General features: G+C 29.5%; 2 protein-coding genes across 2 annotated transcripts; both read left to right on the top strand.

Moving 5' to 3' along the window:
• The first annotated feature begins 694 nt into the window (after positions 1 to 694).
• Positions 695 to 5885, top strand: LOC108730205 (RCC1 and BTB domain-containing protein 1). The gene is made up of 9 exons (XM_018459763.1): positions 695 to 847; positions 3327 to 3512; positions 3604 to 3724; positions 3964 to 4091; positions 4177 to 4437; positions 4861 to 4985; positions 5066 to 5166; positions 5239 to 5381; positions 5724 to 5885. The coding sequence occupies exons 1-9, from the start codon at positions 695 to 697 to the stop codon at positions 5883 to 5885; spliced, it is 1380 nt and encodes a 459-aa protein (XP_018315265.1).
• Positions 5886 to 8111: 2226 nt separating this feature from the next.
• LOC108730204 (RCC1 and BTB domain-containing protein 1-like) lies at positions 8112 to 13638 on the top strand. Its single transcript, XM_018459762.1, is given in 10 exon segments — positions 8112 to 8209; positions 9489 to 9645; positions 11072 to 11299; positions 11396 to 11519; positions 11740 to 11816; positions 11915 to 12208; positions 12629 to 12753; positions 12843 to 12943; positions 13016 to 13158; positions 13477 to 13638. Coding segments are annotated over 10 exon segments (1509 nt in total).
• The last annotated feature ends 6484 nt before the right edge of the window (positions 13639 to 20122 follow it).

The following is a 20122-nucleotide window of genomic DNA, read 5'->3' as shown; positions in this document are numbered from 1 at the left end:
ATAATTATATACAATATTATATTTAAAATATGTTCATTTATATACAATTATATAAAATTGTATGTAATTTTATATAAAACTTCCCCGGGATAATGTCTACAAAACCTCGATGTTTCTGCGCTAAAAAAACCCTTTTGAATCGCTTCTGAAGAGCGAACGCTTTTAAAGCGCTTTTCATGCACATAATCATTTTTTGATCAATGTGACTTGAAATCTGCCGAATTATTCATGTGCTACGACTGCTATACTGCACCGCTATACTTAACCGCATAACTGACAGCAGTTTTGGGTGGTGCGATCTGAAGAGCATTTTGAAAGCGATTTCCATTCGCTGCTGTGCTACGTGGGTCAGATCTTAAGGCATACAAAAAACATGTCAACAAAGCTTAATCAAAAACCGAATCACAGTTGAAAAATTTCAAAAATATAAGATTACTTAAAAAATCTTAGATCTCTGTTTGCTAACTTCTTAAAGATTTTACGTTCTTCCGCATGCTATAGTCATTGTCCTTTTCAAATTTATTTTAGCTCAATCTGCAACTTTGCAAGTAAGGCGAAATTCCGACTACCATTATATTGTTCTGTACACGAAACGAGATACATTAATTAGTTTTCTAATTAATCATTTTTATTTGTGTTTACACAGCAATATATATTTTATAAAAATTGTAATTATTTTTATCCAAGGCTTGGAATGCAATCGTGCATCGGTTATATTAATGGTTCTGGCGATTTAGATAAAAAAAATCCGATAGAAGTGGATATTATGTTCAATAAAACAATAAAATTATTGATTGGCAATAATATAGATGAAGGAAATACTTTTTTGGTTACTCAAGACGGTGAGGTACATGATCAATTTATATATCATAATAAAAATTGACATTACATAATAAATTACTAGAATGAATCTTTGCTGAACTTTTTTGACATTTAGAAATTACATTATAGAGCAGAGTTTAAAATATACGGAGTATGAAGTATACAGAGTGTAAAAGAGAATTATAATTTTTATCTATAAATAAATAAAATATGTAGAAACAAAAAAAAAATTGTTTTATAAATTTTGCCTTTATGAAAGTGTTTATTAGAAAAAAGTAGTAAAAATTATAACATGTATCACTAACTGTGTACACAACCTTTATGAAATATAATAATCCTATAAAAATAAAATGAGAATATTTAATATGCTTACAACGTTAATATACATTTTAATGTAAAATACTTATTTAATGTGTTAATTTTTTATATGTTTGTTACATCATGTTGTTTTTTATCACGTGCCTGTAATAAGTGCATAATGTTTTACAATAGAAAGTTATAAGAGGTTAAAATTTTTTACTCTTAACATATTGAATAAGCTCATAGAATTGACAACAATTTTCTAAGTTTACTAAATGCATGATCAACCCTATTTTAATTTTTAGGTTACTTTTATATTATATTATTTTAATTCATGATATATAAATACGATGTAATTAAGTAGTAAATTCATTGAATCTAATCCATATAAAGAGCGATCTACTGAAATTGCAAATTTTGAATATTTCAATTGTTTTTGTTGAAAGAAAAAGACGTTTCAGATGAAAGTGAAACGGTTTCCAGAAGAATGTATTTTTTGGTTGCTATTTTTTTTTTAGATGGAGACACCATAAAGATTTAAAAAACTTTACTGTTTTAAATGAAATTATGATTTTTTAAATATAATATGATTCCATAATTATTCTACGAATAAAAGCAATAAGACAGTGATGTCAAAGCCAGATATTTAGATACTTTATTCTAATATAAAATATGGTACATTTTATACTTTACACCAGCACATATTAAGGGAATCCTAAAGATAACTTATAGACATTTTCTAAATAGCACTTACGCGCAGACGATTTACGCGTCACGTATTGACGTACGTGTCATTATTAACACGTCACTATCGAAATATCTGACCCACATATCCCTGGTAAAAAAAATTGATAGAGAACGATAGAAAAATCCTATCGTTTTGAATATGGAATCTGGTTCGTGAATTCAATAATTGGAATCAGATCTTATAGAAACCTTGTACAAATCTTATAGAATCTGATAAAATACGATAGGATTCATATCCAATCGATCGTGATGCTCGCGAGGTCAACGACAGAAAATGATATAAACTTTTAGAAAACGTTACAAATTGATAGAAATGCTATCGTTCTCAATCGTCCTCTATTAATTATTTTTAAGCCCGATGTCCATGATGCTAGAAATCGGTCCGAAATTTTCGTACAGAGGAACAATTAACAAATCACATTTGAACAATTTGGTCACATGACCAATGCGATCAATTCTTTCTTCATCCGAGGTTTCGGACTGATTTCTAGCATCGTGGACATCCGGCTTTACCAGGGATGCCACATATACACATAAACCTTCGTATAACAATTACGTTTTAATTAGATATCTAATGTAAGTCCAATTTTAAGAACTTCACAATGTTTCTTCATGCAAAGTTTTTTCAAGCAACTTTCTTCTACTAGTCTGTGAAATAGCTACTATTTCGTAAGTACAGATTGCGCAGCTTTTATATGAAGCAAATGTTGTCACGACGTAACAGATCTGGAGGGTCATATTTGACTAAAAATTGGTAAAGAACATCCCAATTTTGAAAATTTTTGTCGTGCTCAGCATAGACTCCACCTCACAGGAACGTATTAATGCATATACTTTAATCACAAAAAGGATTCTCAAATCAATAAAAAAGAGAAAAATAATTGTTATACAAAAGTTATATGGTTTTGCCGGTAATACAGAGAACTTTAGGATCCCCTTAACATGAAACGAATTGTGTACATAATAATTATAAAGTACAGATAATCTCATGAACTATTAATTTTATGATAATCGCACCTAAATACTTTTATAAACAAAATAATGAAGAGAATTAATTTAGATAACGAAGACTCATAATTTCTTAAAAAAATTTAAAGGCATACGGTTAATTTTGAAAAAACGCAATTGTTTTCTTACACCAAATGATCCCCCCCCTCCGCGCATTATTCTATTCATATAAGTTTTATACGCAGAATAATTATAAGAACCATATTACGAAAAAATCATATTATTTCATTTAAAGTAGTGAAGGTGACTTTCACATCTTTTTAACGCTCCTACCTAGAAAAAAAACGTGGTCAAAATATACGTGCCTTTCGAAAGCGTTCCAATTCCATCTCAAAAATTTCTTCGTATTAAGGAAAAGTGAGATATTCGAGGATTTCAATTTAAGAAGATAACACCCTGCATAATTAATTTAACTGACTAAATCGATGATTACGTTATCTTTTTAAAAGGAATATACATGGCGAGATACGAGTGTAAAAACTATATTCAATTCTGGAGTTGAAACTGAAGCAGATGATGAGGATAAAAGTGAGATCATATATTATACTTCCAATAAGATTGATTGGAGCAACACAAAGATTGTAAAAGCCACAACTAACACGGTTGATTTTCTCGCTTTAACTGATGATGGCAAAGTAAAGTGTTACGAATATATTATGATGAATACATTAATAATAATTATTATTAACTTTATGAACTTAGATATATTACGTTCATTTTATTCAGGTATATTACACAAACGTTTGGAAACACGGATTTGTTTACGGTATATACCAAATGGATATCAAAGAGAAGATTATATGCATGGGTTGTGGAATTAATTTTTATGTGTTAGTTACCGATAACTGCAAAACGTACACTTGGGGTAGAAATTTATGCGAGGGATTGAGTACTTCTACCAGTTCTAACCAAACCTCAGGCACAAATTCTTTCATAGAAGAGCCACGTGAAATGGCAGAATTTACAGGCAAAACGATTGGTAATTTTCTGCAAAATACATTCCTAAAGATGTAAAGATGTATACATGAAAAATTTATAGCTGCAAGCATTGTACAAGAACCTAATTTATCTGATCTCAATGTTTAGTCAAGGTAGTTTGTGGACCTGATTATACACTCGCTCTAACTGATAAAGGGAAAGTCTATGGCTGGGGTTCAAACACTAGTAGACAATTGAATCTGAATAACGCAGATGACGTTCCGTCTCCTATCATGGTGAATGGTTTGCTTCTATAATTGTATTGTATCAAACAGGAAACAGAAAAGCGTAAAATAAATCAGACAATTTTTCGATCGGCAGGTAAATATAGCTAATGTAAAAAAAGTATCGGACATCGCCGTCATTGATTACAAAAACTTTGTCAAGTCTAGCGAGGATGGACTTGTCTACTGCACATTTGGTTCTTTGATATCATCTAAAAAACCTGTCGTCTGTGAATATACGAACGCGTTTGACATATCCAACTCGCTGATGGGTCAATCGCCAATATCTATGACCCGTCAATTCATAAATGAAGAATTTCACATACTAAATGAATTGGAAACTGCATTCAACGATAAAGTTAGTCTTTATTTTGTGTGTTAATTTGTTTCTCGAATTTAGTATTTCCAATTATGAAGTACCATAAGGATTAAAGTACGATTCATTTTTGAAATTTAGTTTTGAAATTTAGTTTAGAAGATGTTAAAAAAATTTCAAACTTTTGCAACTGATGGCGTGTTAAAAACCGCAAGCAAGCCATTAATTGAAAATGCTTACAATTCGAAATCGATTATAATGACTGTCATAGTTCTATTTTGTCTCCTTCGTAAATTCTTAGCGAGTTTTTCAATAATATCTCTCGTTTCGTGATTTGATATCTTAAATGTCTTTCTTTTTATTACGCTATACATTTTTTCTTTGCGTAACAAAGGGAAAGATTTGGTAATTACATAATACATATGTTCATGTTTAATAATTACTTCTTGTTTTTTGTCTCTAAAGTCAACGAGTGATGTCACGATGGTAGTCGAGAAACAATCAATTTATGTTCACAAGATTATCCTGAAGATTCGTTCTACATATTTTAGAACCATGTTTCAAACTGATTGGATTGAAAACAAGCAAAGGTACATACAAAAAAACATATATTTTAAAAAATCTTTTAGTTTGATTCATTTGTAATATTTCGACATGCTTTTCTTGACAGCATCATCGAGAATCATAATTATAAGTATGTCGTCTATAAAAAATTTTTAGAATATTTATATACCGGTAAGATCAATCTATCATCTTTTGAGAACCTGTTAGGTGAGTTTGAAATAAACGTGCCGCATATCCATTACATCTGCAATTCGCGACTAAAATATCTCTTCCTTGCAGATCTTTTGCGACTGGCAGATGAATTCTGCGAGAAAAATCTCCAGACGGATTGTATACGAAAAATAAAAAAAACAATTAATGTATCGAACGTCATGCGCCTTTTTAAAATTATCAATGAAATGACAGTAGAACATTACAAAAAGGTAACTGTTTTTTTTATCGTGGATTACTTTCTAAGACAAAAGTATTGTAAAATTCGTAATGGAATTGACGTATTAATCCAATGGGATTTGTTTTCCATTCTTCTTTCCAACCTAATAATTGGCTGTAAAAATGTATCTTTGCATTACATGTTTTTAAATTCACTTATATGTATAGCAGAGCTGGGAGTTGCACATTTCGGCCGATTTTCTGTTTGGTTCCTGCTCCTCACTTCAGGCATTTAGGCTGCGCGCTGGTGAAGTGAAGGGCGGGAACCAAGCTAAAAATCGGCTGAAATGTGCAATTAAATCCCAGCTCTGATGTATAGCATCTGTATTCTTTAGGAATTGATGAAATATTGCTTCAACTTCTATTTTAAAAACATGACGAATGTAATCCGGACAGAAAGTTTTGAAGAATTGGATGTCGAAACAAAGTCTATGTTAATAGATAAAGGAAAGAATTTTTTTTTATCAGAAATTGGTAGTTCTGGTTATTTAGAATAATATATTTCTTAGTTTACTGTTGAAAGAGGAGGAGAGTAGAATAGATTTTGTTCTGTGAAAACGATTTATTCCGAGAGAGTAACCCACTCTTGAATTCCGGTGTACAATCTGTCAGAATTTCTATGAAGTCCGGTGAAGTTCGATGAATTCCGGCGAAGTCCGATAAATTTCAATAAAGTCAGATGAATTCCGGTGAAGTCTGATGAAATCAAGCGAAGCCCGATGACATCTTGAAGTCCGAAATCCATGTATATACCTATTTTTTGAGTGGTTACTCCCTGGATTTACTCTCATAGTCGAAACCATTATTGAAAGTATTATTCTATTTATAAAAAAATGATTAAATAATGTAAATAAATAATAAATACAAAAGGAAAAATGTTAATTTAAGATTGTGAATAAATTATTTTAAATATAAAATTATGTTTAAATATTATTTGAATGTTGATATAAATAAAAAATAATTAAACAATAAGTACTGAAAACGGCAAGGTATACAATTGTTGTATGAATTTTAAGAGTCAATAGAATATTCCTTTACGCAAACTCTTAAGAAAATTCTAATGGAAGAGCCACGTCAAGTGGTCGAGCATTCCGTCAAAAATATACCTACTATATAACATATATGCACATATACGTATATATATTATATATGCATATATACAGTATTAACAATACTTGTAATAAATATGTATAATATATACAATACTCGTATTACTGTTTAACTATGTATGTATGTATATATAAATGCATAGCAATGTTGAAGAATTTAATAATCACGAGCGCATCATGTGTGGAATAGTTATTAATTAGGGCTTGCTATTATACACGTTTACACATATTATAATTAGCATATCCGTTTATTAGAAACGTTTTTCGGAATATAATTTATACCTGCAGTTTTAAGTAGGACTCGCTATTATACGTTTAAACGCAAATACATTTACATATACATTTAGCTCATCCATCTATGAAAAACTTAAGTCTTTTCGAACATTTTCACGTTTTATAATAAACGTTTATCCCCTTTTATGGAGTCATCCTAGTGTGATGGGTTTTAAAAGTTCAAAATTTTTTTTAGTGTAAAAAAGATGTTTGGATTGGTAGTAAAAACGGAAAAAATATGTTTATAAAATAACATTAAAACAGTGTATTAGGACAAAACTTTCTAATAACTAATATACTATTTCTACACTGAAAGAAAAGACTGTTGCAGCAAATTTGATGGTAAAATATGGCATAGCGTTTTTAATTGGCTGCAACAGCCAATTTTTGGTTGCTACAGCCAATTTTTGGTTGTTTTAGCCTATCCGCAATGTCAATATATGATTTCGATTGTCTAACGAAACCAAAAATTGGTTGCTGCAGCCAATTAAAAATGCTATGCCATATTTTACCATTTAATTTGCTGCAGCAGCCAATTTTTTTTTCAGTGTACGAATAAATATTTACGTAGGTTTGTGTACAATGGCTTTAAAATGCACTTTAAATTGTTAAACTATAAAAAAATGCAAAGAGAATCAAATTGATTTTTAATTTTATAAAAATAGAACCGTTAAGATATTCAATAAATTTTTAATAGAAGGATGTGCTAAATATACGTGAAAATGTATTCTCGTTTAAATATATAATACCAGCACTTGATTTAAAACACGTATATTCAGAAAGGCGTTTTTAATAAACGGTTATACTAATTATATGTGTTTACTTGTAAGTAGACTTTTTGAAAGTGAATATAAACGAACAAACGTTTCATATTTACACATATCTTCGAAAAATGAAATAAAATCAGAGACCTATCACTAAATTTAATCGGTGACAATGGGAATGTTCTATTTGGCCATTAGAATTACTCACAACTTATGTAGTATTGGTTTAATATTTTAAAGTTGGTACACATCGTGAAAAAAAGCTGATTTCGCATATGTCACATACATTGCAATCGAGATTTATCAAAATACGAAAACCTCTCAATTTATTCGAGGACTCGTATCGATAACTCGATCGGATCACGTTCTAGCATCATGAAAACAAGCCCTAAGTAGATAATATTTATATTGGTCTCATAACACGCAAGCAGACCTACTTACCTACATTGATTTTCAAGGAAAGAGTTTGTTTTTTCCGCTTTCAATCGTCAGCACGCATCACTTGTGGTATAAGATATTATTTAACACATATTCTACATATTGTATTTAGGGTTACTGAGACGTATTAATCATTATCATGTCTAATCTGATAAGATTTTATGAAACCTTAATCAAAATTATACAAGAATGTAAGGAGGAATTACAAAATAAGCACTCAGTTACCTTCAAGCGTTGGTAAGTTTAGAATTTCTCTTTTACTATGTTTTCAAATATACATCGACAAGTAATAATAATGGACCGATAGTATCCAGAATTAAATTCATGTTTAAGACGTTGATATAGCCAGAAGATTATCCAACAGCATTTTACATGTGCCTTTATTATAATATAAATGCAATTAAATAATCTTCTTTATGCATATTTTATGTGACAATGAAAATTTATATGCAAAGACTCACATTCAACAAAATTGCAAAATTCGGAAAATTAAAAAGATACAAGAAGACTTCCGTTTGTTGATTGAAATTCCCAAAAATTTTTGTACTTACTAGATGAACATACATTCGGGCGTTGAAAAGACAGAACGCGAAGATTAAGAGTAAGAAGTACGAGCAACACGAAAAGATTCAAGATTTTATTTTGAAACGTTTAATTGTCCTCGTATAGTATGCATAAAAAAAAATGCGACTCTCACAACTAACACTTCAGTTGTCGGTTTAGTTAAATAAAGTGAGTGGGCGGAGGCAAATTTAATTATAACACAAATATTTTATCCTTCTACCAAATATTTATTCGATATCATTTCCTTCAATTGCAATCACTGCGTTACTGTGTCACACTCAGCAAACATAATAGTGATTAAAAGAGAGTCGCATTTTTTTTTTGGCGCATACTGTAGGTCGAAACTGAGGACTGGATAATTTGCAGACGATAAAAACAACGCAACCCAATTAACGTTTGTCGCGCGACAAAAAAGTGATGTGGTAATCAATTAGTTAAATTTACGTCTTTATAGGTGAAGAGTATATGATTTCTTGAGAAATTCGCCTTTCTTCTATTTTCTTTTAATTTTATAATAGCAAGAAGAAACAATTTTTTATCTTTCTAAAACAACACAGGATCGCGATATTTAGATCAATATTTATTATGAAAAGTGTATCATTCGGCTTGATCTTACGGCCACGGTATAAAAAGGAAACACGAGCAATAAAACTTACCCAAAAACCGAATCAACATTGGAACATTTCAAAAACACAGAAGTGTTTAAAAAATCTTTGGTCTCTGTTTGCTAACTTCTTACAATTCTTACGTCCTTCCGTATGCTATAGCCATTGTTCTTTTCAAATTTATTTTAACTCGATTTGCAACTTTTCAGCTAAATCGAAACTCCGGCAATTATCACTTATTATTGCTCTTCACGAAACAAAATCCATTAATTAGTTTCCTAATTAATCATTTATTTATATTTACGGCAATATATGTCTAATAATAATTATAATTATTTTTTTTCAAGGCTTGCACAGGAATCATGTATCGACTATAAGAATGATATTGGCTATATAGATAAAGAACACCATATGATAGAAGTGGATATTATGTTCAAAAAAACAATAAGGTTATTGATGGCCAATATTTCAAATGAGATATTTTTGTTTACTCAAGACGGAGAGGTATATGAACAATTTATATATCATAATATAAAAATTGACATTTCATATTAAATTACCATAATGAATATTTGCTGAATTTTTTTGACATTTTGAAATTATATTATAGAGTAGAGTGTAATGTATTCAGAGTGTAAAAGAAGATTATAATTTTTATCTTTTAACAAATAAAATGTATAGAAATAAAAAAAACGAATTACCTTATATATAAGGTAAATTATGCCTTCATAAAAGTGCCTCTATTAGGAAAAATAGTAATAATTATGATATGTGTCACTAACTGTGTACACATTCTTTATAAAATCTAATAATCCCATAAAGGAGAAATGAGTATATTTAATATATTTACAACGTTAACGTAAATGTTAACATACCAAATACATTTAATGTGTTAATTTTTTATGTTTGCTGCATCATGTTGTTTTTTATTATGTGCATGTAATAAATGCATAATGTTTTACAATATAAAGTTATAAGAGATTAAAATTTTTTACACTTAACATATTGAATAAGCTCATTGAATTGACAACAATTTTGTGACTTTATTAAATGTACGCTCAAATCTCTATTAATTTTTGGGTTACTTCTATATTACATTATTTCACTTTATCATATAAATACCACGTAATTAAATCCATTGAATCTAACCCATATGCAAAGTGGTTCCATGAAATTGAAAATTTTGAATATTTCAATTGTTTTGGATGAAACAAAAAGATGTTTCTGATGAAAGTGAAATACTTGCGAGAAGAACGTAAGTTTTGATCACGTTATTTTTTTTGAGATGGAGACATCATAATGATATAAAGAAATTAATTTCTTTAAATGAAATTATGGTTTTTTAAATATAATATGATTCCATGATTATTCTACGAATATAAGTAATAAAACAGAGATGTCAAAGTCAGATATTTTATACTTGATTCCAACACAAATTAACATGAAATATTAAATATCTCGTAAAATATCTATTAATTTTATGATAATCGCACCTAAATATTTTTATAAACAGAATAATGAAGTGAATCAATTTGTGTAAAGGAAACCCATAATTGCTTAAAAAAATATGTAGGCAAAACGGATAATAATTTTTGAAATAAGCATATGTTTTCTATACTCAAAATGATCCCACACATTATTCCGTTCATACAAGTTTTATATGCAGAATAATTAAAGGAATCGTATTGTGCAAAAAATCATTATTCCATTTACAGAAATGGTGGCGACCTTCGTACCTTTTTAACTCTTCCAGCTAGAAAAAAAATGTGTTCAAAATACGTGCCTCTCAAAACCGTGCCTCCAAGTTCACCTGAAAAATTTCTTCATAGTATTAAAAATAAGTGAAATATTCAAGGTTTCCAATTTAAGAAGATATACTGTATAATTAATTTAACTGAATAAATCGATGATTACGTTATCTTTTTACAAGAAATATGTATGGTATGATACGACTGCAATTACATTCAATATTGAATTTGACGATGAGATTGAAGATACTCTGCCCGAAACTGACCATGAGAATTCGATCGTAGCAGATCCTAGAGAGATCTCACATTGTATACATTATACTTCCCATAAGATAGATTGGAGCAACACAAGGATTGTAAAAGCCACAACTAACGAGTTTAATTTTCTCGCTTTAACTGATGATGGCAAAGTAAAGTGTTACGACGATATTATCCTAAACATATTAATAATTATTATTATTAATTTTACTTATTTTACATACATATATTACGTTTATTTAATTTAGCTGTATTACAAAAAAGTCACGGGCTACATAAAGAAAATTAGGGATATATATCGAATAGATATCAAAGAGAAGGTTTCATGCATGGGTTGCGGAAACAATTTTTGTGTAATAGTTACCGATAACTGCAAAACGTACAGTTGGGGTATAAATATGTCCGGGGAATTGGGTTTGGGTATTCCAACTTTAGACGAAGTGAGTTACGTAGTAAAGCCATGTGAAATAGTCGAATTTTCAGGCAAAACGATTGGTAATTCTCTTCAAAACATTCCTAAAGATGTATATATAAAGAATTTATAGCTGCAAGAATTTAAAAATAATCTAATCTATTTAATTTTAATGTTTAGTCAAGATAGTCTGTGGAATAGAACATACACTTGCACTAACTGATACAGGGAAAGTCTATGGTTGGGGTTCAAATGTTGTACAATTGAATCCGGATAACATAGATAGCGTCTCGTCTCCTATCATGGTGAATGATTTGCTTCTGTAATTGTATTATGACAAACAGGAAACAGAAAGGCATAAAATAAACAGATAATTTTTCGGCAGATTAATATAGCTAATGTAAAGAAAATATCGGACATCGCCGTAATTGATTACAAAAGCTTTGTCAAGTCTAGCAAGGACGGACTTGTCTATATATGGGGTCATATTGCTTACATCCGACCTAAAAAACCTGCCGTCTGTGAATATACGAACGTATTTGACATATCCAACTCCATGATGGGTCAATCGCCAATATCCGTCACCAATGAATTCGTGAATGAAGAATTTCGCATATTAAATGATTTGGAAGCTGCGTTCAACGATCAGGTTAGTCTTTACTCTGTGTGTTTATTTGTTTCTCGAATTCAGTATTTCCAGTGTAGTACCGTAAGGATTGCAGTATGATTTATTTTTACAATTTAGTGAATTTGAATTCTTAAAAAATGACAAAAAGGTTTCGAACTCTTGCAACTGATGACGTGTTAAAAACGCAAGCAAGCCATTAGTTGAAAATGCTTACAATCCGAAATCGATTATACTGACTGTCGCATAGATCCATTTTGTCTCTTTGGTAAAGTTTTAGTGTATTTTTCAATAATATTTCTCGTTTCGTAATTTGGTATCTTAAATGACTTTCTTTTTATTACACTATACATTTTTTCATTGCGCGACAAAAGGAAAGATTTGGTGATTACATAATACATATGTTCATGATTAATAATTCTTTCGTGTTTTCTGTCTCTAAAGTCAACGAGTGATCTCACGATAATAGTCGAGAAACAACCAATTTATGTTCACAAGGCTATTCTGAAGATTCGTTCTACATATTTTAGAAACATGTTCCTAACTAATTATATTGAAAATAGACAAAGGTACGTTTTTATAAAAGAAAATGTATATTTAAAAAAAAATCTTTTTTGTTTGATTCATTTGTAATATTTCGACACGTTTTTCTTGACAGCATCATCGAGAATCATCATCATAAGTATGTCATTTATAAAACATTTTTAGAATATTTATATACCGGTAGGATCAATCTATCATCCTTTGAGAACCTGTTAGGTTAGTTTGAAATAAACGTGCCGCATATCCATTACATCTGCAATTCGCGACTAAAATATCTCTTCCTTGCAGATCTTTTGCGACTGGCAGATGAATTCTGCGAGAAAAATCTCCAGACGGATTGTATACGAAAAATAAAAAAAACAATTAATGTATCGAATGTCATATACGTTTTTAAAATTATCAACGAAATGACAGTAGAACATCACAAAAAGGTAACTGAGTATTACATTTTTTGTTTTCTGTTGTGGATTTCCTTCTTTTCTAAGACAAAGGTATTGCCGAATTCATAATGGGATTAACGTATTGATCCAATTGGCATTTGTTTTCTATTCTTCTTTCTATCCTAATAAAATATATTCTTTCCTTTATAATTCCTGGACGCGAATCTTTTATTTCACAGATAAATGTATTCCTCTAAAACTATCCAGCTACCAATATCACTTTTAGACAGAATTCATTAACTGTAAATATGTATCTTTGCATTACATGTTTTAAAATTCACTTATATGTATAGCATCTATATTCTTTAGGAATTGATGAAATATTGCTTCACCTTCTGTTTTAAAAACATGACGAATGTAACCCAGTCAGAAAGTTTTGAAGAATTGGATATCGAAACAAAGTCTATGTTAATAGATAAAAGGAAAAATTTTTTTTTATCAAAAATTAGTAATTCTGGTTATTTAGAATAATACTTAATTTACTGTTTAATACTTCTTAGTTTACTGTTTAAAGGGGAGAAGAATATAATAGATTTTGTTCTGTGAAAACGGTTTACTCTTACAATCGAAAGCGTTATTGCATGTATTGTTCGATTTATAAAGGACTGATTAAATATTTGTAAATAGATAAGAAATACAAAAGGAAAGAAATTGATTTAAGGTTGCAAATAAATTATTTTAAATAAATTATGTTTAAATGTCGTTGAATGTTGATGTAAATGAAAAATAAATAATGAATAATGATTACTGAAAATGGCAAAGTATACAATTGTTGAATGAATTTTATGAATTTTATGAATTCTATGAATTTTAAGAGGCAATTGAGTATTCCTTCACGCAAACTCGTATGAAAATTCTGGTCGGAGAGCCATGTGATAGAATATTCTGTCAAAAATATTCTACACACACACAAACACGCACGTACGCACGCATGCACGCACACAGTGAGCAAAAAGTATTCGTATAAAGAAAATATTAAAAAAAAAACAATATTTTTAAAAAGTAAATATTATCCAATGAGAAATGAATCATCGATTTGATGTGGAATCGATATCGATACAATGATTTTAACACCAATTTGATGTCGATTTGTCATTTGATTGACCATCATTTCTCACTGGGTAATTAATAATTTATTTATAGAGAATATAATAGACTGTATGTTTGTTAAAATTATATCTACCAAGTAGATATGTATTATAAAAATATATCATCTGAAAAATAAGCGAAAATTAAAAATTGTATAGTTTAGATACTCAAAAAGTATTCGTACAGTCGAGAAATTTAGATTCTAAAATCAGGAATACATGCGAAACTCGTTTGTTTATGTTAGAACAGAATATATTCATTGTATGAAATTGCTAATTAATGTTTATTTTTTACAAATAAGACTTTTTTATAAAAAATTTCCTTGTACAAATACTTTTTACACTCACAATATATGCAGGGAATGGAAGTAAAGTTATTTGTGACGAAGTTATAGTTATTTCTTTGGTACCTCTACTGGTAACTGCGTTACTTTTTTTTCGTAACTGTAATGGTAATATAATTACATTTTTTTTTTATAACGGTAGTAATTTTTATAGTTAATTTTATCATTACTTTGCACACGATTGGACACAGTTCGATTGGATACCAGTTACTCGTAGCCCTTGAGACTAAAAAGCTCAAAAGCATCCGTCCGTTCTGAATAGTGGTCATTGATTTTAAAAAAGATACTTTCTCAGGTAACTGTAACGAGTGACTTTTAAAAAGTAACTTTCCATTTCTCGTATATATGCATACATATATATATATAATAATAATATTAACAATATTTGTAATATACAGAATGCCTGGTAAGTTTTTATAAAGCGTTCGTGTGTAAATAGAGCGGACTAAACTGAATCGAAAAGTCCTGTACCATTTTGCAATTTTTGTAATAGTTAACAAGATATTAATTACTAAATATTGCTGAATATATTGGTCTTCAATAATTTTTTTCTCGAATATTATCAACTTTACAGAAAAACTGCAAGAGCCAAAAATTGTTTATTTTCTTTTCATAGAACTATAAGAATTTTTTATCAACTTTTTAGTACTGTATTCTCTTATTGACAATTATTTTTACCAACATGAGGAAATACGGTATCAAAAAAATTCCGATAAAATTCTAAAAAAGTTCTTAGAACTTTATGAGAAGAAAATAAACAACTTTTGTCTCTAACTGTTTTTCTGTAATGTTGATAGTATTTGAGAGCAAACAATTATTGAAGATCAATATTCAGCAATCTTTAGTAATTTTGTATTTACTTAACTCTAATAATATGTCATTCGTATAAAAGATTTGATATCAACAATTGGCGCCAAGTTAAATTCCATGTATAATTCAGATAAATTAAATAAATAATATTAACTTTAATGATATGTATGTATCATTCGCATAAAAGATTTGATATCAATAACTGGCTCCAAGTTAAATTCCATACCAAATTAAGTAAAGAATACAATCTGTAATTGCGTTACCATTTGTCCATTCAAATGTTACCATAAAAAGTTAAAGTAAACACTTGGCGCTACATACATATATACCCTGTATATATACATATACAGGGTGTCCCATTTTAAATAATACAGTAAGATTTCTCGAAAACTAGATACGGAAAAATATTTCAAACAAAAGTTGTATGGTTCGAAGGGAAACATAAGAAAGTACTATTGATTTGACCTTGGGTGGCGTCGTTAAGGTCAGGTCAAGGTCACATCGATTTTTTTAAATGGAACATCATATTTTTGATTCCAGAATCAAATCTAATAGCTGATAGCAAGAGCTTTTCAAAACACTATAATGAAGTTCATTTTCATTCCGAGTTATGAGACTCGAAAGTTACAATCTTCAGCATTAGCATCGAAACCATAAATTTATTAACGTGAGTCCCTTTTTGCCTCTCACGTCGGGGTGCTTTATCATGCTATTAGTGTTATAGTACACACTATGTACATAAAAAATGAACTAAAAATAAACGTATTAAGAATTTAATAAATGCTCAAAAACGTTTCCCTGAACATTAATGCAACGTTATAGCCGAAAAACGTAATGCTGAATCGAACTCAGTAACAAATTTCTAGTAACTTTTTGACGTACTTGTGATATTCGTTCTTTCATGTCATTTTTCATTGTCGGCGCTCGTGCAAAAACAATGTCTTTTAATAAACCCCAGAAAAAAAATCAAGTGGAGATAGGTCGAGGAACGTGGTGGCCATGCTACAGGTCCATCACATCCAATCCATTTCTGAGGGAATCTTTGATGCAAAAAGCGACGCACTCTTCAATGGTAATGCGGTAGTGCACTATCATATTGGAACCAAGCATTTAATCTTGTATGAAGATCGACGTTCTCAAGGTAATGCGGCAAATTATTTCGCAAAAACTGCAAATACTTCTGCCCATTTAGAGTACCGTTAAAAAAATAGGGTCCTACAAGATATCCGTTAAGATCCCACACCAGACATTTAAGCTCCATCGATGTTGATGTGCAACCTGCCGAAAGCATTGTGGGTTTTCTTCCGACCAATAGTGGCAATTATGTCTGTTTAGCTGTCCAATATTGTGAAATGTTGCTTCATCACTAAACAAGACATATCTAAAGAAATTTGGATCGTCTCGCAACATTTCTTGCGACCACCTACAAAATTCGACCCAACGTATCATGTCATTATTAGACAATGCCTGTGTGAGAGTCACATGGTAAGGGTGACTTTAAAGATCGTAGTAATCTGGCAGCTGTATTTCTTGGAATACCTAACTCGCTCTCTATTTGTCGAGTGCTCACATGTGGGTTCATAGCAACCATCCCTAATACAGCAATGATACGCACATCTTCAATATTATTACGATTTCTGAGTTGTCTATTTCGTTTCCGAATTCTGCGTCGTTCTTCACGACGCTCTGTTATACGAATCGTACTATCATTTGGGTGATGCCTTCTTCTGGGAAACCTCTGATGATACAAAGCTGCACTTCTGTGATAGTTACCTCTGCACTCACCAAGCACTAGAAATATGTTGACAATCTCATAGAATTGTAATCAGGCTGTATCTGTACTAATCGGATGGACCAACAGTATGGACTTGCATGGAATTTTCCAAAAAAATCTGCGGCGAAATCTAATGCAGAGCGCGCGTGGCAGACGACAGTAAACAAAGATCCGACAATGGTACGAAACCAGAGACCTAGCTCCAACGATCGTTATCGGAATGTTTATCTCGCGTTTTTACCGATGAGATAAAGGCAACTATCCTTGTAATGCTTGGGTATCACGCACGTTCTAGAACACGTGCGAGAAAAAAAGAACAAACAAGATCGTACATACTCATTCTCGTGGAATCCGTTGACAGGAAGTAATCGGCATGAATAATTTTGCGTACTGGTGGTACGCAAGTTTTGAGACATCCTGTATATTTATATTAATATATAATTTCATAATGGGTATTTGGCCTTGTTTCATACTTCAATTAACAAATTTTTGTCTTCCTTGCAATAATTTCAAAACTATAAACAATCAAATTGTTTGAAATTAATAAAAATATACTGAATCATTAACGATTTTTGTAACGGAATCAACAGTCAGTCTATTTTTCTCTTCAATCCAATAAGCGTTTATGAGGCTGATGCTTTCCAAATTATCTGGTTATGGTTTGGGATTGCAAAAATGAAAGAAAATGTTTTAAAATTTTGAAGCTCAAATGTTTATTCACATTTTTAAAGTAATCTGTCTATTTGTTTGATAATGTTTTCTTTGACAAGTCCGTATTTGCGCCCATGCATTCCAAAAATATATTTAACTCATAGATGTTTGATCGAAAAAAAAACATCATCAATTTTTACATTCTTTGTTTTTAAATATAAAAAAGGTTTTTTAATTTTATCTCGAATTGGTCTATCTTTTAAAAAAGAATACATCCACTTCAATAAGTGAGAAGTAAGAGTGCACTCTCTCTCTCTCTTTCTCTCTGTCTCATATAATCTCAACAAAAATACATATACTTTTGAAACAGTACAAATGATAGTCCTATTTACGATAGAGAGAATAATTAGTAGGTGAAAATATGTAAATAATTGTGATTAAAAAATGCAGTATATCGAGAAAAGAAAGTGATATAACTTTTTTTTACGTAAGTACCTGTTTTATCCAAAATTAATTAACTTTAAAGATAATTGCAAACATGTTATTCTTTAATTTATTTTTATATGTTTAACAATATGTTACAATAAACTGTATTATTCTCTATTGATATTGTATGCAAAATAATACCATATTATTTTTTTATATTTCCTTCGATTTTCCTTCTAATTCCTTGCAGTATTGCAGGGCTGGATATTTTTACATTTAAAATGCCAATTAAAATTCTATTTAATATTTATTCTATTTAAAATGCTAAATATAAAATACTTAAAAAAATGTATATTAAAATATATGTAAGGAAAACCATTCTGTATTTGAAAACTATTTAAAATATCTATTTACCCATTTTACATATAAAATAGATTCGAAAAACATTTTACATTTTAAATACATTTTTTTAAGTATTTTATTTGGCATTTTAAATGATTACTCAGCCTTGCAGTACATTGTCTATTTTGTATATGTGGTTTAGTATTTCTATTTCAAATATGATTGATACATGGAAGATAAATAACTTAAGTAAAATTTATATTCTCGAGATACATTAAAGAAAGTTATTAGACATCTTTTTTAATCGTGATTCAGGTATAGTAACCAGACTGTACCAAACTCCTCTGTACCAGAATGTATAAAATTATATATATTTTTATATAATTATATATAAAACATTTTTTCCCGAGTTATGGTATAAAATAAAAGCACAAAGGATATCGAGGATTTACTACCCACTACAAAAGATATTAATATCACATTTATATCTTTTATAGTGAGTAGTAAATCTTTTTGACTTTAGCGATAAACAACATATATAGCATCAATATAATGGGAGTGTACGTTTCATGAATAATATGATTTATATAAAAATTAAATCAAATTAATTCATTCATTCATTTTATTATATACTATATGACAGTGCTTTGATATGTTATGCAAAATTATAGATATTTTAAATATTTTTTTATAAATCACATATATTTAGTGTATATTATTAATAAAAATGAATTTAATTAAATATCATGTATTCATATATATTCATTATTTATTATATTTAATTGTTGTTTATTTAATGTATATATTTAAAATCATACTACACTTGTATTATACAAAAAATTAATAATTCATATTAAATAATTAAATGTTAATATGGCTCAAATAGAATAAATCAATAAATAAAACAAGGGCAAACGAGCCAACTACAATATAAGATCTTTAATAAACGTATATATATACAAAAATCAAACGTTTCGACACCGATCGGGTCATTTTCAATGTACAAAAATAAAACATCTTACATACATAATCAGAAAATCAGTCAAAATATAATGTCCAGTGAGAATTTTGTTATATTCTTAAAAACCAGTCCATATTTAAAAATATTGACGAGATCAAAATCGCAATTCTACCATCTGAAAAAATAATAAATTAACGTTGCGTTATGAATTAAATAAACGATGTACATGTTTTATAAATAAGATTAGAGAGAATGTAAATTAAATAACATATATACCTCATATTGTCTCAATGATGTAAAGCGGACAACGGTAGGATCACTCAGTTAACAAAATTATGTTTAATAAAAGTTATGTACAATAAAAAATAACTAAGCCATGATGCGCTTGAATATAACGTTTTAACTCTATCGACATCAAGCGACGTTATGACAAGAAAACAAGGAAATAGGAAAGAAAATAATAATGAAGGAGACAAGGACATTGTTAGGAGGGGGAAAGAGATTGGATAATATTTAGGTATGATTCTGGCAAGGATTCTGTGTCATTTTGTTTATTTAG

This window comes from Mycetomoellerius zeteki, unplaced genomic scaffold (genome assembly GCF_001594055.1).
Source record: "Mycetomoellerius zeteki isolate Tzet28-1 unplaced genomic scaffold, Tzet1.0 scaffold86, whole genome shotgun sequence".
In the NCBI taxonomy this organism is placed as follows: Eukaryota; Metazoa; Arthropoda; class Insecta; order Hymenoptera; family Formicidae; genus Mycetomoellerius; species Mycetomoellerius zeteki.
Note: the sequence above shows the minus strand (reverse complement) of the source record. Positions and strands in the feature narration are given on the sequence as shown.